Raw genomic sequence first — 23,344 nt, 5'->3', positions numbered from 1 at the left:
TTAGAACTTAGATTTTAATAAATAAAATTTATTTTCTAAAACTATAATCATTTTAATATATAATATAATTAAAAAAAATTAAAATTTATTTTAAATTTTTAAAAATATAAAAAATTCTATATTATCATATAAATTTATTTTCTTATTAACTATTTTTATATTATTATTAATTTGACAATTTACCAAAGGGCGCACCTAAAGATTTAAATTTACCAAAAGGAGTACGCTACTTTGACATTTATCAAATAACGCATTTGTTTAAGTGCATTTCCTATTTTACCCTCCTGACATTTGTCTTTTTCTACCGTTTTCTTTTCTTCACTATATTTCTCTCTCATCTTTTTTTTAATAGGCAGAACATATAAATAACATTAGTCAATTTTTAATAATATTTTAATACATTTGAAGAAACAAAAATAAACAATAGACACCATATTTGAACTCCTGTAATTTCAGAAATCCATTGAAACTAAAATGAGTGTAATCGGAGCTCTCTAAGTCGATAAGTGGGTTTCGGTCAAAACTCACTGATGGACCTAGAGACCTCCGATTGCACCCATTTCAGTTTCTATGGATTTCTAAAATTACAAGGAGGTCAAATATGGTGTCCATTATTTATTTCGACTTTTCATAGATGTTAACATGTAAAATCAAAGAATTGGCAAAACGCCCACGCTAGTCAAAACCCACTGATGGACTTAGGGAGCTCCGATTGAACCCATTTCAGTTCCTATGAATTTCTGATATTACAAGGAGTTCAAATATGATGTTCATTATTTATTTCAGTTTTTCATTGATGTTAACATGCAAAATTAAAAAATCGACAAAAAACTCTTCGCATCAACGCTGATATGATTCTCTGAATGCTCCACAACCACCCAATTAAAAATTTATCCTCACCGTGAGGTATCAATTATCAAATTATTCATGCTCATGGTCTCTCCCAAGATAAAAAATACTCTAAGCTTGGAAATTCAGTCAGTGTTAAGCATAGGTCGATGTTACACTTGGCGTTACGATTTGTTGAGCTGTCAAATTACTCGTCTAACAACTTCCATGAAACTATTATTTTAAAGAAAACTCCAAGTCAAGGTCAACGAATTAATGTCTACAATACACAAATATTGAAAATGAAAAAAAAATCAATTAGCCTATATAATCTCTTATGAATTAAACACAGGGAACTATTCACCAATACAATGAATTATTTTCTATAATCATTTTCAGCTTGAGAATCAAAAGGGCAAACGATATACAATTTGTGAAAAGATGAAGCAAATAAGTAGGGGAACCAAAAAGATGAAAGGAAGCGAATACATCATATCAAGCCCACGTTGGGCCTAATATAGAATGATATCAGGCCCACGTTGGGCCTAATATAGAATGATATCAGGTCCACGTTGGGTCTGATATCAGTCCATATCAGGCCCAACGTGAGGTTTTTTGCCGATTCTTTGATTTTGCATGTTAACATCAATTAAAAACCGAAATAAATAATGGACATCATATTTGAACTCCTTGCAACACCAGAAATTCATAGGAACTGAAATGAGCTCAATCGAAGCTCTCTAGGTCCATTAGTAAGTTTTGACCAAAACTCACTGATGGACCTAGAGAGCTCCGATTGAGCTCATTTTAGTTCCTATGGATTTATGATGTTGCAAAAGTTCAAATATGGTGTACATTATTTATTTCGACTTTTCATTGATGTTAATATGCAAAATCAAAGAATCGGCAAAAACCCCACGTTGGGCCTGATATGGAATGATATCAGGCCCACATTAGGCCTGATATGAAATGATATCAGGCCCACGTTGGGCCTGATATGATTCCATATCAAGCCCAACGTGGGCGTTTTTGCCGATTCTTTGATTTTACATGTTAACATCTACGAAAAACCGAAATAAATAATGGACATCATATTTAAACTCCTTGCAATTTTAGAAATCCATAGAAACTGAAATGGGTACAATCGGAGGTCTCTACGTCCATCAGTGGATTTTGACCGAAACCCACTGATCGACCTAGAGAGCTCCGATTACATTCATTTTAGTTCCAGTGGATTTCTGAAATTACAGAGAGTTCAAATATAGTGTCCATTGTTTATTTTTGCTTCTTCAAATGTATTAAAATATTATTAAAAATTGACTAATGTTATTTATATATTCTGCCTATAAAAAAAGAGAAGAGAGAAATATAGTGAAGGAAAGAAAATGATAGAAAAAGTCAAATGTCAGGAGGGTAAAATAGGAAATACACTTAAACAAGTACGTTCTTTGGTAAATGTCAAAGTAGCGTACGCCTTTTGATAAATTTAAATATTTAGGTGTGCCCTTTGGTAAATTACCGTTATTAATTTCCTAAATATATTTAATTAGATTAAATTTTAATTATTACCATTATATAGATAGTGGCGGATTTACCTTAGGACTAGGATTTTAACGGGAAGAGCACAGCAACATTCGCATATTTGTACCCACTGCCAACCTTTGTTCGCATATTTCTAAATCCGACTCGATCAAATCGACCTATGTTCTTTTTTTGGATCCACTTGAAAGTAATTAAGTAAATACTGCTATAAACAAATTTGGGTGGGCATAATTCGATTAAAACCGAAAATCCCAATTAAATTAAAAATTTAGGGTGCATTTGATTTGTACATTTTTTATTTTTATTTTTTGAAAAATACACATTTCTAAAAAAATTGTGTTTGATTTATATTTTTCATATCTATTTTTTAAAAATAGATATGAAATATTTTCTGAAAAAATAGAGAATGACGAAAAATTTTCTATTTTCTAGAAAATGTACGGAGTGCGTTTGGTTTGTACCGTTTTCATTTTCATTTTCTAGAAAACGCGCGTTTTCTAGAAAATAGAAAACGACTTTTTGTCATTCTCTGTTTTTCTAGAAAACGATAGCCAATTTTTAAGAAAACGCTCGCGAAAAACGCAAACCAAACACCGTTTTTCAGAAAATGCGCGTTTTCCAGAAAATGAAAATGGAAAACGCGTGTACCAAATGCCCCCTACGTTTTTCAGAAAATGAAAATGAAACATGCGTGAACCAAACGTATCCTTAATTTTTTTGGTTTAGTTTTTTTTTTAATGTTTCAGTCAATTTCAATTTAAATTTTTTAAAATTTGATTATTCAATTCGATTTGTAATTTTAACTCCTACAAAATCAAGTAAATCGAATCAATCGTATTATATTTAAAATATAATTTTTATGGATATAGAGTTTGAAGTTTCTAATGCTATTTAAATATTTGTGGTGGTAACATAAATTTATTGGATTGACCATGAATCATAAGTTTATATTGTAGATTATAGAAAGTGGCTTTCAATTCAAACTGCGGGTGTGGTATGGTAACAATAGAATTTCAACTGTATAATTGTCTGTTTTTTTTAAAAAAAAAAAAATATAATAACATAATTAAATTATATATTTACGTATAACAAAATTTTAATATTATACTTTGTTTTGTACTTCCGTTTTAAATTCATAATTATTTTAATAAATTAATATTTTTTTCTTTATCTCTAAATTACTATTTATAGTTGTACGAAATTAATTTAATTTATTATATAAATAATATATAATTGACCATATTACAATAAAAATCAGATCAAATCATTTTAATTTTGGATGAGAGATTTTCAAAATCAAAACCATAAAAATCGAACTAATAGAATAAAACCAAACCAAATCAGCTGATCCCAAAAGTGGGAACAAGTTTTGGATCAAATTTACCATTTAAAGTTTTAAGATCTGAAGTTCTGAACCCGAATGAACCCGAACCCGAAAATCACAATATATTAATGGATCCCTCAGCCTCAGCTCGATGTGGATACGAATCCTGATCTTCCTCCTCGATCTCGCCGGAGTACATGGGGCTTCTCAGCATAATAAGGAAGATAAAGAAGAAAGAGAAGGAGATGCGAATCCTCATGGTGTACGTAATCGCTCCCCTCTTCTCCTTCACTCCTTTTCTTCTCTTGTCGCCTTTCTCCTTGAGCTCTCTCCTCTCCTGCTGCGTTTGGTTCACAGAGGACTGGACAACTCCGGGAAGACTACCATTGTGCTGAAGATTAACGGCGAGGACACCAGCGTCATCAGCCCCACCTTGGGCTTCAACATCAAGACCATCAAGTACCAAAAGTTAGTCCTATTTTTAACCCTTCTCTTTCATCATTTTGAGTATTTCGAGTGCGTAAAATGAATAAAAATGATATCTTGGCTATAAATTCGAATCATTTTTTTTATCAAACATCTGTTCTGCCATTGGAAGAAGAGACCGAAAGAAAAATCAAATCTTGGTGATGGATCTCTATTTGGCTTTGGGCGCCTTTCAGGTACTCGCTTAACATTTGGGACGTTGGTGGTCAGAAGACTATTCGGTCCTACTGGCGTAACTACTTCGAGCAGACGGATGGCCTGGTCTGGGTCGTTGACAGCTCTGATGTCCGGAGGTTAGATGACTGCAGATTGGAGCTCGAAAATCTCTTGAAAGAAGAGGTTAAGATCAATAAAATTTATTATATGCATCTTGGGTTGGATTGTAGTTTTTATTGTCACTAATACTTGCCTATATGTTTATGTAGTTCACAACTTAAATCTTTTAATAGACAAGACATAGCTCAAAGTTTTAAGTGACTATGTTACCTTTGCTCAATATATCAAGTTGTTTAAGTTTTCTTTGGAGTTGTTGCATCCTACATTGAGGGTATAGCTTTGTGCCTATGGCTGGCATATCAATGTTAGGAGTTGTCTTATTCTTGTGTTTGACACTAATTGGTGATAGAATTGAGAGTGGATATGAATTATGATCATTTTCTTTGGTGAAAAGTTGAAATTCATTGCTGGTTAGATTAATTTATCTGACATCAGTGAATGAGATAGTAGTATTCATGTTAATTTCACATTCTAACACTAGTAGATATTAATAAGAATCATATCTGACATATTGAAGGCAAATGCATCATAATATTACACCACTGCAGCAATTACTAATTTTTTTTACTTTAAATAAAAGGGCGACTGAAGCACATAACGAATAGTTACTGAGCTGTTATCAAATGGCTTGATACTTTGGAGAGAGAGACTAGCTAATTTTGAAGGGGCTGCCTTAGCATGGAGTGCGATGAATTTTAGAGAGAAAATGATAAGAGGGTTGTAAAATATTTGATGAACTCATAATGAGTGAGTATAATCTTCAAAGGTGGTCCCAACATTCTTTTTCCCTTAATGGGTGAAAAACCACCAAGAGGATAAGTGATTTTGAATCTCTGTTAAATGGAAAACTACATAATCTAATCATGTTACCTCTCATGGATATCTCAACCATTGGAGGATCGCTTACCTAAGGCTATTTCTCTTTGTTGAAAAATCACATCTATTAATTTTTTGAGATTCTATTGATAATGTCTTTCATATCTCTGTCATCCATCATTAGTTCTGCATTGCTGTGGTAGAGGCTAAGAAAGGTAAAACTCTATTGGTGCTTATGCAAGATTATTCTGTGGGAAAACTAAAAACTGATACACCTTAAATCTATTTTCTTCATCAGTAGGTTTGTAACATAGGTATCTATATATTTTTTCTTAATTTTATTTCTGATGCCTCAGGATAAGTTAAAATTTTGTTTGTAACCAATAACTTCTCCATCTTTTTATACGTTTTGGCATTAAGCTTTTTTTTTGTGTATGTGTGTGGAAATGTACGTTTGGTTCCTTAATTGTTTTGTGGATGACAAATAGATGATTCTATATGATTTTGGCAGAGGTTAGCAGGGGCTTCTTTATTGGTCTTTGCAAATAAGCAGGATATACAAGGTGCTCTCAAGCCAGAAGACATAGTCAAGGTAAATGGCAGAATGTAAACGGCTGTGACTCCTAATCTTTTGAATCATTGATGGATCGTGAAACCCAGCCAATTTCTTGATTTAAAACATTTTTTTTCTTCATATTTTAGAATAACATATTGGGTTGATTTGTACATTATTACTTGTATTTTTGTTCATGTTAAAGCATGAACCCGTTGCTGATTGGTAACAAATGCCTTCCTGATTAGCACATTCAAATGCTCAACTTTGTTGTGCTTGTGTGTTTGAATGATCTTTACATCCTTGACATGAAATTGTCTGTGGATTCATGATATCTTTGATTGATAGATAGCTCTTTGCTTATAGTCCCTCTGGACCAACATGTGATGCAACACATAGTGAAGATAGCATTTACTTCAAACCATAGTGACTTTGTCATTGTTGCTTGAGCAAATAGTAATTGTATGCTTGCAGCGCTGCTTGATCTACTTTATTGTCGTTGTTTTTTTTATATTATGGCATATTAGTTGTATTAGATAGTTCTTCTAATTCCAGAGCAATTCTCGTCGGCTGAGAATCCGCTGCATCTCCTTATCAACCTTCAAAATTGTTATTCAATCATCTATCAGAAAAATGTGTTATTCCTATATCCTTTTACAGATTCATTCTTTTCTGTTAGGTTCTGAATTTGGATTCCATGGACAAAACAAGGCATTGGCAGATTGCTGGATGTAGTGCATATACTGGAGAAGGTTTGCTCGAGGGATTTGATTGGCTGGTGCAGGATATCGCTTCGCGGATATATGTGCTTGACTAAGAATGATATTTCAAAACCAATCACGGTTAAATGCAGCATTCACTGATCTGTATTCTCAAAATTTAACCAAACCTGAATCTGCTCTGCCTGTTGATGTGCCATCAGCATTTGGCATCTTTGGCCTTATTCCATGGATGCTGAGACTGGTTTATTATCGTCTAATACTTGAGTTTATTTTTGATAATCGACATTCTGGATGATATCACGAGCAAATTTTACTTTATCGTTGTGTCAAGCCTCTCCTCCGGATAATATCACGAGCAAGTAAAAAATAATTGTATCTTCTATTCGGTAGTGACAATGGATGGTTGAGGGTGAAACTTATGTTAATACCTTTCTGATCCGATACTAACATGACTTCTTAGGGTTCTATCTCTAGTTCCTCCCGTCCAGGTTCATTAACCAGTTGAATTAATCGATCCAACCCGATCCAATTGGTCTGTTTAGAAACATGGTCTCCAACCACACCTTTTGTTGCTGGGAAAGGGCTTTTCAAAATTCAGAATCTTAGATTTTTTTTTAAAGAAAAACGTGGTGCTTTAACATAGTTAAATAGGTGATAAAGAGCTGAGGGTCAACCACTTCTTGTGATTTAATTAACAATGTATATAAAACTCCAACTAAATTTAACTGTTCCCCTGTTTTTCCTTACAGGAATCAGATTGATCGAGCTCCGAATATTGTTGTGATTGTTTGTCGAAGCTGCAATTTCTTGGATTGCATTGTTATGGAAAGATTTATCCTTCTTCTGAGTTAATTTGTAAGAGAGAAAAAAAGGGTTCTTCTTTGAAGATTGAAGCAGAAAAAGAAAAGATTATAAACAACTTTGCAGAAGAATAACTCAAGGAATTGAGCTCCCTGTTTTTGAGCTTTCATGGCAGTTATTGACAAGTATATTGTTTCTTATGGCGGGCGGCGCCGTTTTCCTCCAAGACCTCGTCTGTCGTCTTGTCGACGAAGAGGAGGAGGAGAACAGCGTTGAGGATGGAGTTGAAGACCCACGCGCCGATGCCGTTGCACCCGCCGCCCTTAGCGAAGTGGAGGAGGAGCACGGCGAGGTCGCAGACGAGGTTGCAGCCGGTGAGCGTGGCCTGGAAGGCCAGCATCAGTAACGGTCCGCTCCGGGAGGCCGCCGGCAGCCCGACGCCGACCCAGAACCGGTGGCCGAAGACGACGGCCTGCGCCAGAGTGGAGCAGAGTATGACGACGACTTGAAACGACTGCGAGAACTCCAGCCAGAGGAAGGACATGCAGAGGCGGGCGGAGTGGCGAAAGACGCCGGCGAGGGTGCGGCGGCGACGGCGGAGGATGTGGAGGAAGGTGCGGAGGAGATGGAGGAACCGGGAGAGGTAGAAGGCGTAGGACCAGAAGAAGACGCGGCCAGAGGGGCGGGTGCCTGGCGGGAAGCAGAGGAGCCAGCGGAGCGGGGTGGTGGCGGAGCGGCCGCCCCAGGACCAGCGGGTGTCGCGGATCTCGGCGGCGACGGAGAGGAGCATGCCGAGAAAGATGGCTGCGGAGGAAAGGGACATGGCGAAGGAGTGGATGGCGAGAAGAGGGCCGAGAGGGAGGGGTTGGTGGATGCGAAGGAGGCGGAGGAGGAGGTTGAGGGAGGCGGCGGCGAGGGCGTTAAGGATTAGGAACTCTACGAGGAAGGACCAGGTGGACCCGAAGGAGTGGGCGTGGCTCCACCGGAATCCGACGATCGCCGGGTGCTCCGCAAGCCAATATGTGATTCCGGCGGCTGTTGTTGTTGCTGCTCCTCCTCCTCCTCCCCTGGTCGTGCTGATGCTCGTGGTCATGCTGCTATTGATCGCCTTCATCTCCATCGATCTTATCCTTCAAAATCCAAACCAAAATCGCAGCTTGAACGCGTACGTTCATTAGATTTCGTCAGCGTCAGAAGATGATCGATCACATATAAAGTGGCAAAGGCAAGCTTTTACCCAGCGCCCACGTCAGGATAAATATGGAGGAGCTCAATTGACTGAGAAGGTAAATGGATGATTGATCACATATAAATTACAAGAAAAATACGGTCAGCCTTATCACCATCAATGAAAAAAATAAATATGAAAGATTATTCATTCGACTTTATTAAAAATTAACTTCTATCATCTCCGTATTCACCTAACATAAATTGGCAAAGCCATTAAGAGCAAACATAATCATCTTTTACCAAATTCTGTCCTCAGAAATCAACTTAATTTTACCTCGGCACTGATCGATCACGTATAAAGATCTTAGATTTGGGAAGGAAATAATAATAATAATAATAATAATAATAATAATAATGGTCAAACTTATTTTCAACGAGAAAGGCTTCGGATTTCATGTCAGGTCATTTCATTAAGTTTTGTTATCAACATCTGAAAACGATATCAAAATTTTGCATCTGTGGTGATTTAGTTTATTTAAGCTGTTGTTTATATTTTCATAAATATAAGACGTAAAAATGAAATTATCCCTATCTAGAAAATTAACAACTCCCAGGCCACGTGACCCAAATCTTTTTTGTTTATTTTCCAATGAAAAGTCAAAGTTGGACGATGAAATTCTAGATGAAATGAAGCATGTTTGAATTTCAATGCTTTGTTTTTAATAATAATAATAATAATAATAAATTATCATTCTCATTTTTTTCCATCTTATTTACTTGTTTTTAAACACGTTTATTAATTAATGAATTGGTAGAGCCATGCTTCCCCTCTGGATGCTTCTAGAATTGATCGATGACTATTTATTTTCTAGATTTGCTGAATTGATTTATCAATTTCAAAGGAAGAAGAGTAAGGTAGATATGTTTGCATAGAATTCCTTGGCCCTTGCCCAAACTCATCTAAAAACATATGATTTGTAAAGTTCAAAACGAATTATCATATCTTTTTAAAACAATTTTGACTCTTATTACATATTTTTAGAGAGCGAAGAAAAGTAGGAAAGCAAAATAAAATATCAAAAGAATTTCCTTTTTTTTTCCTTTTTTCCTGTAGTAGGATTTGGCAAAAGTTGCTATGGATCTCCCGTGGCCTCCGTTCATTTTCCAACGTGAAATCCAAGCTTGGATGGGTCGAGAGGCAGCAACCTCCACCTCTCAAAAGGCAAAGCAAAAAAATCGATCGGGTGTGACTGACTACCCATCCAACCACTGTGTCTATGTTCTATGTGCGCCTCTTAACTTAAAGTTAATCCCACATAATTATCCAAGATGATAAGTGGTAATTACATTTGCAGCTAAGAACACCAAGTCGAACCACAAGGATGTCGAGACATAAATCTCTGAACCCTGTATCTCTCACCTCATCTACGACTTTTCCTTTCGATTATCATGATTTATCTCCCTCGTGATGATCTTAGATTGAGTGCGACAGGAGCACTGGAAGGAGCAATTTCGCATTTTGCAACCTCTTAGCTTAAAGTTGCTTTGTAAACAATGCAAAGTACATTAAATCCTACCAGAGTCGCACTATTTTATTTCATTCCATGGTAAAATCTTAGCCAGCCATAACTGCAACACCTTGTCCCAATAAAGTTAAAAGTGGTCATTTTCCCTCTGCCCTAATGCCTACCAAACCTGGGAGGAGGTTGCTGCATCAGCATCAATAACAGAGAGAGGGGCATCTTCTATCTACCAATCCAATAAAAATTGATATCATACTCAATAGCTCCTCCACATTAGATTGTAGGTCCCTACTCTTGGTTCATGTTCGGTGTCAGAGAAGTAAACAGGCCAACTTACAAGTTGTAGTTTATATTTATTTTAATTGCAAACTAAAAACAATCACTTTTACCACTTTCTAGTGATAACAGAAAATACAGCAGCCGCTCGTAATTTGCTTAATGGAAGGCTATAAAGATGTGAAAAAGGTGGAGTGGTTGAAGGATGAAATGGTAGCAATAGGAGTTGGCATAGGAGCATTATATAAAGATATGAAAAAGGTAGAGAAGTTGTAGTATAAGGTGGTAGCAATAGGTTTTGAAATAAGAGAATAGTATAAAGATAAGGTGGACAGGTGAAAGGAAGAGATGGCAGAAAGGCGATTCACTCGCCTCCAATGCCTCCATCAATCCATCTCTAGATCAACACGGAAGAGATAAATCATGAATGACTACTAGCTATTAGTGCAGATGATAAGACATGAGGGGAAGCATACTCGGACATGCCAAATTTCGACCCCAAGACCTTACCCGAGAGGACAATAGGATATAAATATAGAAAGGTGAGGAATGAGTGTTAGCATAGGAGAATTGACTGTGACTTATTTATTTTCTATGAACTGAAAAGTTGTAAACACTGCCATGGATAAATTAACATGGAAACACGGCAACGAAATCCCATAACAAGGAATCAATGGCGTTATTAACTTGACATCAAAATACGAAGCATGACAAGAAGATAAATTAGGTGACACTGGAATCCAACGCATAGAAATTAAAACGTTGGTTTATGAAACAGCTCGGTCAAATTACTCATCCAAGTAGACATTTAACGTTTGAATAAACTTTAGCACATGGTTGGGATAAGTGAACTGTAATCACTAGCTCCTCTACTTGCTGAAAATACACAAACTGAATTGAACCTGAAATCTAGAAAAATAAGGAAAATTAATGTAGAGAATATTGACTATAAAAAGGGCATAAAATAGGTGCAACAAAAAAGCCAAATTTCACCAGTTTGTTTGGGCCGATCTATCTGTATTGCCAAAACTTCAGCAATTACAAACTACCAGAATGATAATTGTTTGAGCAACACATAATGAAAAAAAATCACCCAATATTGAAGATAGTGCAGTAGTTGATTACACATAATTCTTCTGCAATGATTGTAGTTCTCATCCATGTCTCCTTTCCCCAGAACGAGAGCTACCAAAATGAAATAATTTGAAAGTTGGAGAGGCATTCCACATCCAACAACAATCTCAGACGACTGACTAGGGCGACAAGCTAACTCTACTGATTGTGGGGAAGATCATGAAACCTGAATTTAGTATTTATGGGCAAATAAAGAGAGCTAAGCTTCCAAGCTTTAAGATAGAGTTGTAGCAAGTATGCAATCTAATAAATCATACAAAGTTGCTTCAGGAAGGTGGAGCAAGAAGGGATCAGATTGGAGGGGGTGATAATTCATTATGGCATTGGGCAAGTGAGCTTCACTGATGATTGCAGTTGCAATTTATGAGAAATGCAAGTGAGGATCACCAAAGCAATCTGAATTATGATATGGTCATGATTGATCCAACTCATGAACAATGGATTTCTCCAAGCAAAGACATAATTGACCAAGTTCCAGCAAGGGCAACCATATGCAGCCTCCAATGACTGTAGGTTATGAAAGATGTGCGAAAACGAGAGGAATCGAGAGGATCTAACTTATAAGGAACAAAATTCTCTACGATCACTGTCAAACAAGAAATTTCACAAATCTAAAAAGATGGGCAGATAAGGCTAAGAAAGCAAGAACCTGGAAATGAGAAGATCCATCAAAGCTCGAGCTTGAGCTCCTCCTTCTCCTTGGTCAGGAAGTGGAGGACATACGGGGCGAGGCGGATGACGGAGACCCAGGCGCCCATGAAGGCTAGGTGAGTCCTTAGCTGCTTGTAGGCCGTGGCCTTGTCCGGGCGCCGCGGCATGTTGAACATGGCGAACTCAAGGCAAAACCCTAGCCGACGATCGAAGGTTTCAAGTGCGGTTTACTGCGTCCTTAGCTAGCGTGGAATATATATAGTGTGCCCTTTTCGGCTTAATCCATGTATCGGGTTTTGGGCTGGGCCAAGCTTCCGTCCATCGAATTTGAAGCCCAGAAATATGATGTTGATTTTGCCTTGTTTGCAAATCAAGAACTTGAAGCCCCAGAAAATTAAATTAAAAGGAATCTACATATTCAATTTTTGCAATTGCTTGCATTTTGCTCTTAAAAGGAACTCGAAAAAATTTCAAATAAAACTTAAGAGTGAATCAGAACGGAAGGTGGTGGAATTGAACATAAATACAAAGAGGGGATGCACAAGCACAATAACAGAACCATTGCCAGAAGCATATTCATTTTCTTAAACAATTCGACACACTTAGAGACGTGAATTTAACATCAAGTTGACAGGCATACAAGTAGACCAAATTATAGCCATATTACCCGTACCATCAATATTTTTTCTCCCATAACTAATTTGAATTTCTTTTGTTTACTTTGAGTCTTGCATTACTACTGCTTAAGGTGGGGGAAGCACTGATAGAGATCATTCTTGGGATGCTTTGCTTCAGCGTGCTCTCTACACTTGACTTCTGACGTAGTACACATAAAAGTCTGCATGCATACCTTGCACTGGATTCACATCAACAAGCGTATAGTTAGAAAAAGAACACCATCAGCTTATTAAATAATAAATAATGAGACTTCTACTTAAATGGTTGATAATGAAATAAGAAATTAATTCACAGATAGCAGTAGGTGAAAGGACTTCGACATTGTTGATCTCCAAAAACTGAGCATTGCTTCAAGAAATATGGTAGTAACTACACTACATCTTAAAACAAGCAAAACAAGGGTGCATTTTTTTTGTTTTAAAAAAAACATTAGCTTCATCTTTGATTTTAAGAAAAAAATGGCATGCCACAAATCATTTTAAAAGGGATGTGTAAAGGAGTTGTATCCAAGTTACATTGCAGTAGTCACATAAGCTGGGATAAGTAGTCGTTTAACAAACACGAATTTGGTTGGACAAGACAAACACAAAAGTTACCAAACATATGCATATATTGCAAGTGATTTTTCGGAAAAAATGATAGAAGCATGGAGCTTGATGAATCTTTAACCGGTGCTTTACACCTATCTTCCCTTTAGATATATTGACTCTTTGCGATTGTAACAAACATACAGTAAATAAGTAACCTCTCTTTTTCTAAAAACAATAAGTTGGAGAGTATTACTGTACTAGCAACTAGTTTGGTCAAGATGCCCAAATTGAAGATTGAAGTGATAAGAATATGGTAGTGCATAAGCAACCGCATGAACGACTTGTACAAAACAATGGATCAAGTACTAGTTGTATCTTATACTGATATTACTTACTAGATTAATTATTACACAATAAATGAAATTTGCGATAGAACTTAATACGAATATTGTAGCTGCTGCTAACAATTAAAGCTAACTTTCATAAATTTCAGGTTTGTAAAAAGCTTAGAGGTTGCATCGTAAACAAAATGCATTCAACAATTATATGACAACAACAACAACAAACACAGTTATTAACAACTACTTGGGGTCGGATACACGGATCCTTAGATATTGAACTATAAGCAAGGCTAATATCTACGGAAGATCCATGCTACACATTTAAATTACCGTCTCACGAAAAACATTGATTAAACACTCCATACGAAACTGACAACGAATTTGCACAATTTTGGCATGGATAGTCCACAAGCTTCCAAATACGCATCCACTTAATCTAATTCAGAATCAAAATCCAAGTAATTCCCTCCAACTATATCCCAAATCCTCCATACTCCAACCAGAAATCGAATGAGACAAAGGCAATCTAAAGAAAAAGAAGAGCGACAATAGAAAAATACAAGCAAAGGAAGCAAACCTGGATGGTCATAGACTTTTTGTTCGATTCCAGCTGACTCCCTGCCCAACGAAACAAAAATGATGAAGGATAAAAATAAATCAAATCCTCCGGCGACAAACAACACGGATCTGGAGTTACCCTTGGTAGGCTTATTCTTCTCCATGTTCTTCTCGCGGGCTGCCTTCGACTTCTGGCCATTACCGCCCCCCATCGCCGATCTCTTCTTCGCAGCTCTTTTTTCCTTTTTTTTTGGATCGAATCAAAGCCGATCTGTCGGCAAGGAGAGTAGAATTTGGTAGGAAAGACAAAAGCGTAGGTTGGGCGAGGGATAAGAAGAGCGGATGCAAGAGAAGGAGAAGAGACGTGTGCCGTTAAAAAACTGTGGGCGATGCGTATGGACGGCTCCGATGAAGCAATATATCGCGGCCTGGCCTTGGTTGATTTGATTAGGCTCTCATCAATGTGCGTAAGGTTCAAATTTACTTGGTCTCCCTTTTATATGTATCTAATTCATTTATTTAAACGGGTTAATAAATACATTTAATCTGACGTTCATAACATATTTTCTCAAACATATTCAAATTTTCAAAAAAAAAAAGAGTAAATATAACTAACGTTGCATGACGAATTATTAGATAAATTTTAAAAAGAATAGGTTACATTTAACATATCTTTTTCCCCCTGAATAAATATTTCCGTAGTTTGCGAGGAAATTAGAACACAAAATTAATGGAATAAAAAGCACGTAAAATAACGCCATTTTCTTAACCTTCACAACAAATATATATCTATTTTGATCAACCTTTTCAAAATACTCTCCGGGATTTTTAGGTTGTCAAAATATCCCTAAAGTTTTCAGATTCTATCATTTTATCCTCCAACCAAGACCGTTAAGTTAATCCAATTATGAAATGACAACTTTTATTCCAATAAAGTGATGCTATGATTGCCACATTATTACTCCATTACTGGATGAATATATACAACAGTTATTTAAGTTCCTAAGGGAGCATATACCTTCCAATGCTAAACTCCATTACCCTCATTCGGCAGCTTTGCGATAAACACATAGCATGAGAGTTCTTGGAACCGTCTAGCAGATATAGTGGCCAATGATCTGCATTGCATTTGTCGTATCAAGTTGTGTTTGCTCCAAACTATTTGGAATGCTGGACGAAATCAGATATGACATTTCACTGTGCATAAGACGAGCTTGAAACTCCCCCAACTATATAGTAGTTGGCAAGAAAGCAATATAATGCTTCAAAATTTCCATGTTTCTTCAGGCTATTTCTGTAACCCAACTCACTATCAATGCAATCCCACGAAGGATATGCTTAGTTGAACCTGTTCAACATTACATGCACTTTCAGAAAAGTTGCTTGCATTATCATGATTTTAGAAAAAACAAATGGCTCAAAGAATAAGGTTAGTTTCAATCAGAGCAAAGGAGAAAGAGGGATTCAATACCCTGATCGTCGTCTCAAAAATGAAATAGTTTCTCCTTTACTGGAACTTCAAATTATATCCAATTATGTCATCTGCTGCCACCATCGGCGAATGCTAAAATAATAAGGCTCAAAAAAATCCTTAATTTTCCTTTGGCTCCTTTTTGCATGTTCAAGATCTAATGTCCGGTACGCCAGAGCAATCAAATAAATAGCAGGATGTAATCTCCTGCATTTAGGTTAGCATGAACCATAAGATTACTAGTTATAGATTCTTATTAAACATCAGCTGTGGAAAGATAAAGTTCTTCTGTGATGCCAATAAGGCCAATGGATACAGTTTTCTACTTGAAGTAAACAAAGTATTACAAGTTCAATTTCCAATTTATAAAAATGTAATTCAATAAAAACGTTCAATTTCATCTAAGCATTTCTCTGCTCGTTTCAGATAACATATAAAGGAATTGATGTGTAAATAGAAATCATGTTGGAAGTTTGCATATCATATAATGCAATCTGAGGTGTAACCTACACATTTCATTCATCAATAAGAAGGAAATGGAATGACGAGAAAGAATCATTGTTAACCATAAAATCCTCACAGAAATGAAGGGTGAGATAGACACCAGTGATTTAATTACATAGTGAAGTGCATTCATAAATGAGATAAGCAGGTGCTTCATACAATTATAAAGTATGAATTGTGGTAATGACTAGTAGATGAATTATATATAAAAATATGATTCTAATTTTTTAGGTATACTCATTGTAGAAGAGATAGGAAATGAACATCTGAGAAATTATGATCTAAACAGAGTCCATGGACTTACTTTTCAGGGTGTTCAATCATACCATCCCACTGTCTTCTAGATAGGATGGTCTTTCCCTTCTTGTTCCGTCCATATGTTTCAATATACCAGCCACCAATATCATGAAGGCTACATCGAGGTTCAAACAGCCAATATCTGTAACAACATCTTGTTAATACCAAAGACAATCAGGAATACTGTGCTGCTAAACCATTACAACTAGGAAGTAATAGTTCAATATTACAGCCTTAAAGATTTTCCAATTTCAAATTCAACTAGGACCGGTCCAATACTGAGTTTGAACGTGCAATTTTGAGGCAAACTACTCCAAGAATTGTCACAATTACGGAAGATTTCTTCATTGTTGTCATCATTGTCAAGTAATTGTTGCAATTACCAATGGGTAGTAAAATAAATCTCATCCTCCACTGGCCTCTGTATAACACCATATCACTTGTAATATTTCAATCAATTTTATCATTTTATTTCAATATATGTTCACCAAATCAAGTATCAGGCACAATGCTAGATTAGAAAATAAAAAAAGCATTTGCACAAATTTGTGTTTGCGTTCAGATGATCCATCCATCTTTACATTTTGAATCTAATTTGTATTTTAGAGTTTAGATTTATAACCTTTATTATTTTCCTATATATATATATATATCTTTTTATCATTTTAAATGTTTTATCTAACTTTCTATCTTCATTCATTAGTTTTGTTCTAGGCTTAACCCAACAGGAGGGTTGATTAGCCACCTAGGCTAGTCCTACTTTACATTATTATCTTAGAAATATCCAACATCATGATGGTATGGGTCATCTAAAGATAAAAGTGATTGATATGCAAGAATCAAGTTGAGTAAAGAAATTAATGTCAAAACAATTCAAGAATCCATTTACAAAATATTGATCAAGAATGGTCACACTTGGTACAGAAATATATATCTCATCTTTTTCAATAAATAAATAAAGGCCTTTTCCAAGTCTAGCAATCTTTTAAAGTATAAGGAAAATAATTTTCATTTAATGCCTACCTGCAACTATAAATTTAAAGACAGAAAACTAGTTTTAGTAAACCTGAGTAAAAGTCCTCATGCAGTTTATGTAACAAATAGAACCATGACTAACATAATACCTACTTGCTAGGCGGTAAGCAAGCTCTACTACATCGACACTCACAAGTTAAAGCTTCATCTTGAACTTGAAACCAATGCATGTGTTTAACCTGGGATTATGAAGGCAATCTCAAAGCGCAAATTGCAGTAAATAGATCAAAGTGAGAGATGCTGAAACAGAATGAACAAAAATGACATCTGTCCTGAAAATAACCCAAAGTCAACTTGCATCTTTTACCTTTATCATACCAAGTGAATCACAAACTAATCTGCTTGATACAAATGATTTTATTTTCAATTGTTACAGATGTTTCTGCATCCTATGTGGTTCTAACATACTGTCTAAAAGTGAAGTAATGAGAAAGAAATTCTTATCTGCAAAACAGAATAAATGAACAGTACATCATGTAGGAAAATTATTGTATTAAGTTTGGTATGATGCATTAGAAAATGCAAGTGAATAATATTAGATACATGATCAACATGTAGCTGTGCACCACAAGAAAAGGATTGCTTGTATAAACAAAAGAGAAGGACAAAAGAGACTTGTTATACATGAAGCATAATAAAGTTCCAAAAAATTGCAAAATATATGCACTTAAAATAAAACAATGATATCCATGTTAAGCAGTGAAGCATAAATACTGCACTATATCCATGTTAGAGACCAAAAACCGGCCTTTCTTTTTAAACATAAAGTAGCCTTGTTGTATGATATAATTGTTTGTAAAATGTATTGTTGAATTTTAAAAATAAACTACTACAATTAAAAAAAGGCAGCCCGGTGCATGAAGCTCCCGCCATGCGGAGTACCGGGGAAGGATCCATTGTACGCAGCCTTACCCTGCATTTTGCGAGGTTGTTTCCAGGATTCGAACCCGTGACCTTTTGGTCACATAGCAACAACAATTTTAAAAATAAACTACTACAATTGCGAATACAAAAAGGATTCGAATGCTAAAGATCATTTGAACTGCTTGTCCCAAAAACTTCATCTTTTAGCAAAGGGCTCAAATTGTAAGGATGAAAGTATGTGCACAAATGTACCTGCCACATTGCATTCCTATGAAAATCCATCTAGCCTAAATTGTAATGATAATTTTTTGCATATATGCCCAAATCCAGACATGTTTAAATATTCAAGAATCCAGATAAATGGAGAGATTCCAATTTGTTGTTGAATAAACTAAAAACAATTACTATTTAGTCAAAGTCCAGCATAATATTTTCTATGTTCCTTTTTCATTTTTACCTTTTCTTTAAACAATAGAAACCAGGTTTTTATATTAGTTTCCCATTTTTTAGTTTTACCTGTCCTATGCTTACAAAATATCTTCATCAATTCTCACATTTTGACATGACTATTGGATGAAAACTCAATGGACATGGACAGGACCATTGACAGGCTTGGACAGCAATTTTTGAAGCAGAATAATACTGATGGACAAAAACTGATGTCCACTTTAAGTCAGTATTCAATCCATTTTCTACCTCAACTAAAAGGATAAATGGGAAAAAGACTGTCAATTGTTCCACCTGTGACCTTGTCTATGATTTGTTCCACTACTGGTGTGGCATAGACGTATTCAACCTGCATATTATAACCATTATAGAAATTTAATTATTTAGAAGTATAACATATTGGTATTTAAGTACACAAACTGCAGGAAAAATAAGACCAAAAAGAGGTAGCCGATGCATAAACAGGGAAAGGCACAAACCAGTAAAGTTCTATGCTTCATAATCACGTGCGTTTTAACCCCAGTTCTATTATAAACAGAGCATGAATCTTCCTCCGTGCTCGTCCCAAGTCCAGTGACTATTCCCAGTAAAGTTCTTGATCCTGAGGAATCTGACGAAGCTGAGTTTTTGGCTCCATCTGTAGGCAGAAAGATATGTATATGGTCTTCTGAATCCACTATGGGCAAGTCGATGCATTTGCATCTCTGACTTCTGTTTGCTACAGCAACTACTCTCCCAAAAATATGGAGCTCAAGGTCTTTATAAGCATCTGATTCAGACACACTGCTTTGAGCCATTTCTGTCCCAGAAATATTGGCATTCCTTGAATGAGCAACCTTCCCTTCCACGATAGACTGCTCAACATCTTCATGAGCTCCATGAACCATGGAATAATCAAAATTGGTTATTTTTTCATGGAAAATATAAGATAATTCAGGAAGTCTGTCCACCAAATTAACAATTCCAAACAAATCACGTCCTGAGACTAGCTGAAGGACCTCTGAAGTTTCATATCCAGACCTTTCTTCAGCTTCAAAACAATCAGGAAGTAGTTCAATAGACTCAATTGGTGGCCCATAATATGCCATCCGTATTGCCGAGTAGAATTCATTTTCTAGTTTATCAAAATAACTAGTGCCCGTTGCTACTCTCCTCTCCATAATAATATCATCAACGGCAAGTCTGTACCATTTTAGCCATTCCACTACGTTGGTATGTCTTGCCATCGTTAGTGAGGAGCTCTGGGAATAGATGGGTGAAGCAAATCCACACCGTTTTTGAAATGTTTGCCTTTGAGCAAGTAAATAGCTATCATAGTCAGCTCTTTTCTTAGAATCGGAAAGAATCTGCAAACAATCATAATGGACATTGAGTACCATTTTACATGTTTCAAAACAAGGTTCAACTGGATGCCGGGTAATCGTGTGTTGTACTTAATGTTTATTTCTCAAGACAACAATATAAAAGGATTATGGATAATGAAAAGCCCAAAGATATATCCGGACTGCATTAATCAGATGTTCGTCAAACGAATTAAAGAAACTAGAGACGACTAACGAGTGAAAATAGTTCATCCATTGATGTTCTGGGCTGAATCATGCTGTTCAAATTCTAACGATATGCCAAACAGACTACGATCCGCGAGAATTACCTCATAAGCGGCGAGGACGTGGAGGAAGCGATCGGAGGCGGCAGCGTCGTCAGGCGAACCCGATGCGACCATATCAGGGTGGGTTTCCTTGGCGAGCTTACGGAACGAGGCCTTAATCTCCGCAAAGGAGCTCGACTCCGGTACCCCTAGCACCTCATAGGCGCTTCCGCTGAGGAACTCGCCGGAGGCGCCAGCGTCAGCGGTGCTCAGCAGCCGCTTCCACCTTCCCCCGAGAGGAGCGGTGGAAGCGACGAGACGAAGGATCCTGCGGAGATCGAGCGCTCGGAACTCCATAGCCGTCGAAGTCGTGGTAGCCAAGCGCCGGTCATTTCATCCAGTTGGTGGCTACGCGGCAGCCATTCACTGATGGGCTTTTTGGCCCATTTGCCATTTTTTTAATCTTCTCGTAGTAAAGTTTTTATTCTAATAAAAATATATTAAACTATTATTGTGCACTTTTTCACACGTTGAACAACAATTTATTATTTATTATTTATTTTTATATTTCATTTTTCAATTTTGATTCCAGACCAATAATTTCAAAACTGATCGATATTATTAATTTATTTAGAACAGAAATAATTTGATTTAAAATATGCAAATGAAAGAATAATTAGCAATCTCATCGACACGTTAAGTGCCCCAAGGAAAAAAATATATATCAGTGGGCCCCAACCTTTTTCTACGCATTACGTAAAGTATTTGTTATCGCCTGCATCTCTTCTTCTTCTTCTCGCTGCGAGAAAAAGACAAGGCCACCGTCACCGATGGCACGCGACGCGACATCGACGTGGTCCGATCTCCTCGGCGGCGTCATCTCCGAGTCCCACCGCATCGTCGCCGCCCACTCCCGTCACTTCCTCGCCCTCTCCGTCCTCTTTCTCCTCCCTTTCTCCTCCATCCTCGTTGCTGCCCCTTCATTTTTCTTCACCTCCGCCCCCTCCACCTCCTCCCTCTTCTTCTCCCATCGCCACCGCCTCCCATCCCTTGTACCTCCTGTCCTCTTCTCTTTCGCCGCCCTATTCCTTCTCTCCGCCTCCGCTGCTATCTCCGGTAGCGCCCACCATAGCTTCTACGGCCGCCCCGTCAAGATCCTACCGGCCCTCCGCTCCCTCCCCGCCCGCCTCGCCCACCTCACCGCCACCCTCGCAGCCGCCCTACTTCCCCTCGCCACTCTCTTCCTCCTCCTCGCCTCCCTCCTCCTCCTCTCCCTCAAAGCCCTCACCTTTCTCCGCCTCCCCCCTCGCCTTTCCCCCTTTCTCTACTCCATCTTCGCTGCCTTCGCTTTCCTCGCCCTCCTCCACCTCCATCTCACCTACTTCCTCGCCGGAGTCATCGCGATTTTGGAATCGAGTTGGGGTTTTGCGCCGCTCCGCCGCAGCGCCTACCTGATAAAGGGGATGCGGCCCGCTTCCCTGTGCCTCAATCTCTTCTTCGCGGTCGCCATCGGGCTCACTCTGTGGGGCTGCGCTGTGGGAAATCCGGGGAGCATGGCGGCGGCGGCGGCGATCGCCCGCACGGTGTTCGCGACGGGGATCACGGCGGCGTTGCTGCTGTACTGGATGGTGGCGGCCGTGGTGGCGTACATGTACTGCAAGGCGCTGCATGGGGAGCTCGCCGGGGAGATCGCCGAGGAGTTCGCATGGGAGTACGTTTCCCTCCCGTTTCACGACCGCTCGGTGCCGCATGCTGTTTCGGTGATTCGCCGGTGAGATCGCAGTGGAGTTGTTGAAGAAAGTACAGTCAAAGGAAGATCTTATCGAATCTTAAAAGATCTTTATGCGTAGATTTTAAGAAGTATCTTTGTAAATTTTTTCATGATCTTTGGTTCTTTCCAGGCCTCTCAAATCAAATCACATACACTGCTGTTGTTAATCTCCGACTTCAATTTTCATTTTCATATATAATGTTTTAGCAATTAGGGTAAATCTAGTGGACTACTGTGCTAAATGCATAATGATTTTAAAGGCAACTGATTTATGGACGGACTTCAGCGTAATCAAAGTTTTATTTTAATAATAATAATTTCAAAAGTATACCGATAAAACATATGAATTATAGTCTTAAAAATATCCGGGGTTATGGTTTATGTTCAGTTGTCTCCTAAATACACCCGATTTGATGGATTCAATGAGTCCTTGCTCATAATCACCGCAGCTGAATAAAAATATTAAACTGAAAGTCTATGCAAAATGAGCAATTGAGAAAAACAATGTTGAAGATCGTGGTCGGTTAAGGGGAGATTAAATAGTTTGGTCATCTTAAATTGATTTTCTTTCTAAAATGTTGGTTGTATAATGGAATAATAATAGAAATAAAGTAAAAGAGAAATAAATTCTAACAAGATTATGTAATATGATTATGCTCCTATTCCACAATTTATTTTTAAGGTGAACGATCCCTTAATTTTTTGGTGGATTAATCTCCAGTAATCTTTAGCTAAAGCTTACTCTTTTTCGATGAAGTAAAACCTCTCACAAATTTCTCTTTCTTTTTACAAGATAGAAATTTAGATTAGAAGGAAGAGAATTAGCTTGGAAGTTTCAAGAAATGACTTGGAGTATTCTAGCAAGAATTAGTAATATCCTTCATCCCTCAAAGTTCCTTTAAATAGAGTGGAAAGAGTTGATCATATATCAACTCAATCCCTATTCACTAGTCGACTGGCAAACTCATCAGTCGACTAATGTCATCGTTGGATACAGCCAACAACTACTTCGCAGAATCAAGGACTCTACTAACGGTCACCAACGACTACTTACCAGTCAACTGGTAAAGATACCAGTCGACTGATAAAGATATCAGTCGATTGGTAAAGATATCAGTCTATTTGTCATTGCTGGCTGAGCGAACAGAATACTTTTGT

At 37.3% G+C, this 23,344-nt stretch overlaps 6 protein-coding genes across 14 annotated transcripts; 2 read left to right on the top strand and 4 right to left on the bottom strand.

Annotated features, from left to right (window-relative positions):
• The first annotated feature begins 3,818 nt into the window (after window positions 1-3,818).
• LOC122006308 (ADP-ribosylation factor-like protein 2) lies at window positions 3,819-6,826 on the top strand. The gene is made up of 5 exons (XM_042561763.1): window positions 3,819-3,956; window positions 4,052-4,162; window positions 4,357-4,519; window positions 5,784-5,864; window positions 6,505-6,826. Exons 1-5 carry the CDS (start codon window positions 3,892-3,894, stop codon window positions 6,640-6,642), a joined length of 558 nt encoding a protein of 185 aa, XP_042417697.1. The 5' UTR covers window positions 3,819-3,891; the 3' UTR covers window positions 6,643-6,826.
• A 573-nt stretch (window positions 6,827-7,399) lies between these two features.
• LOC122006307 (elongation of fatty acids protein 3-like) lies at window positions 7,400-8,621 on the bottom strand. The gene has a single exon (XM_042561762.1). It carries the CDS (start codon window positions 8,466-8,468, stop codon window positions 7,524-7,526), a length of 945 nt encoding a protein of 314 aa, XP_042417696.1. The 5' UTR covers window positions 8,469-8,621; the 3' UTR covers window positions 7,400-7,523.
• Window positions 8,622-10,977: 2,356 nt separating this feature from the next.
• LOC122006310 (mitochondrial import receptor subunit TOM6 homolog) lies at window positions 10,978-12,330 on the bottom strand. 4 transcript variants are annotated; one of them, XM_042561766.1, is made up of 2 exons: window positions 12,101-12,330; window positions 10,978-11,617 (listed from the first exon to the last, which is right to left on the bottom strand). In XM_042561766.1, the coding sequence occupies exon 1, from the start codon at window positions 12,276-12,278 to the stop codon at window positions 12,120-12,122; it is 159 nt and encodes a 52-aa protein (XP_042417700.1). In that variant the 5' UTR covers window positions 12,279-12,330; the 3' UTR covers window positions 10,978-11,617; window positions 12,101-12,119. The 4 variants fall into 4 exon arrangements, with proteins under 4 accessions (XP_042417700.1, XP_042417698.1, XP_042417699.1 ...); XM_042561764.1 differs by having other exon boundaries at window positions 10,978-11,226; XM_042561765.1 differs by having other exon boundaries at window positions 10,978-11,219.
• A 309-nt stretch (window positions 12,331-12,639) lies between these two features.
• Window positions 12,640-14,556, bottom strand: LOC122006306 (uncharacterized protein At2g23090-like). Its single transcript, XM_042561761.1, has 3 exons — window positions 14,349-14,556; window positions 14,229-14,269; window positions 12,640-12,958 (listed from the first exon to the last, which is right to left on the bottom strand). The coding sequence occupies exons 1-3, from the start codon at window positions 14,419-14,421 to the stop codon at window positions 12,839-12,841; spliced, it is 234 nt and encodes a 77-aa protein (XP_042417695.1). The 5' UTR covers window positions 14,422-14,556; the 3' UTR covers window positions 12,640-12,838.
• A 549-nt stretch (window positions 14,557-15,105) lies between these two features.
• On the bottom strand, window positions 15,106-20,839 carry LOC122006303. Of its 6 annotated transcripts, XM_042561754.1 has the most exons (6): window positions 20,479-20,831; window positions 19,307-20,173; window positions 17,610-17,695; window positions 16,489-16,623; window positions 15,681-15,887; window positions 15,106-15,557 (listed from the first exon to the last, which is right to left on the bottom strand). In XM_042561754.1, the coding sequence occupies exons 1-5, from the start codon at window positions 20,770-20,772 to the stop codon at window positions 15,743-15,745; spliced, it is 1,527 nt and encodes a 508-aa protein (XP_042417688.1). In that variant the 5' UTR covers window positions 20,773-20,831; the 3' UTR covers window positions 15,106-15,557; window positions 15,681-15,742. The 6 variants fall into 6 exon arrangements, with proteins under 6 accessions (XP_042417688.1, XP_042417689.1, XP_042417693.1 ...); XM_042561755.1 differs by lacking the exon at window positions 15,106-15,557 and having other exon boundaries at window positions 15,835-15,887; window positions 17,650-17,695; window positions 20,479-20,836; XM_042561757.1 differs by lacking the exons at window positions 15,106-15,557; window positions 15,681-15,887 and adding an exon at window positions 19,077-19,176 and having other exon boundaries at window positions 16,579-16,623; window positions 20,479-20,839.
• A 308-nt stretch (window positions 20,840-21,147) lies between these two features.
• On the top strand, window positions 21,148-22,353 carry LOC122006305. The gene has a single exon (XM_042561760.1). It carries the CDS (start codon window positions 21,246-21,248, stop codon window positions 22,188-22,190), a length of 945 nt encoding a protein of 314 aa, XP_042417694.1. The 5' UTR covers window positions 21,148-21,245; the 3' UTR covers window positions 22,191-22,353.
• Window positions 22,354-23,344: the final 991 nt, after the last annotated feature.

The sequence above is a fragment of the Zingiber officinale genome, chromosome 7B (assembly GCF_018446385.1).
Source record: "Zingiber officinale cultivar Zhangliang chromosome 7B, Zo_v1.1, whole genome shotgun sequence".
In the NCBI taxonomy this organism is placed as follows: Eukaryota; Viridiplantae; Streptophyta; class Magnoliopsida; order Zingiberales; family Zingiberaceae; genus Zingiber; species Zingiber officinale.
Note: the sequence above shows the minus strand (reverse complement) of the source record. Positions and strands in the feature narration are given on the sequence as shown.

Coding starts and splice junctions, on each gene's coding strand:
- LOC122006310 (XM_042561766.1), bottom strand. CDS start 12,278: ATGTTCAACATGCCGCGGCGCCCGGACAAGGCCACGGCCTACAAGCAG.
- LOC122006305 (XM_042561760.1), top strand. CDS start 21,246: ATGGCACGCGACGCGACATCGACGTGGTCCGATCTCCTCGGCGGCGTC.
- LOC122006306 (XM_042561761.1), bottom strand. CDS start 14,421: ATGGGGGGCGGTAATGGCCAGAAGTCGAAGGCAGCCCGCGAGAAGAAC. Junction 14,270..14,348: donor GAAGAATAAGCCTACCAAGG/GTAACTCCAGAT, acceptor TTCGTTGGGCAG/GGAGTCAGCTGGAATCGAAC. Junction 12,959..14,228: donor AAAAGTCTATGACCATCCAG/GTTTGCTTCCTT, acceptor ATGTGAATCCAG/TGCAAGGTATGCATGCAGAC.
- LOC122006308 (XM_042561763.1), top strand. CDS start 3,892: ATGGGGCTTCTCAGCATAATAAGGAAGATAAAGAAGAAAGAGAAGGAG. Junction 3,957..4,051: donor GAGATGCGAATCCTCATGGT/GTACGTAATCGC, acceptor TTTGGTTCACAG/AGGACTGGACAACTCCGGGA. Junction 4,163..4,356: donor AAGACCATCAAGTACCAAAA/GTTAGTCCTATT, acceptor GGCGCCTTTCAG/GTACTCGCTTAACATTTGGG.
- LOC122006307 (XM_042561762.1), bottom strand. CDS start 8,468: ATGGAGATGAAGGCGATCAATAGCAGCATGACCACGAGCATCAGCACG.
- LOC122006303 (XM_042561754.1), bottom strand. CDS start 20,772: ATGGAGTTCCGAGCGCTCGATCTCCGCAGGATCCTTCGTCTCGTCGCT. Junction 20,174..20,478: donor ACGTCCTCGCCGCTTATGAG/GTAATTCTCGCG, acceptor GATTGTTTGCAG/ATTCTTTCCGATTCTAAGAA. Junction 16,624..17,609: donor GCTTGCTTACCGCCTAGCAA/GTAGGTATTATG, acceptor ATGTTGTTACAG/ATATTGGCTGTTTGAACCTC.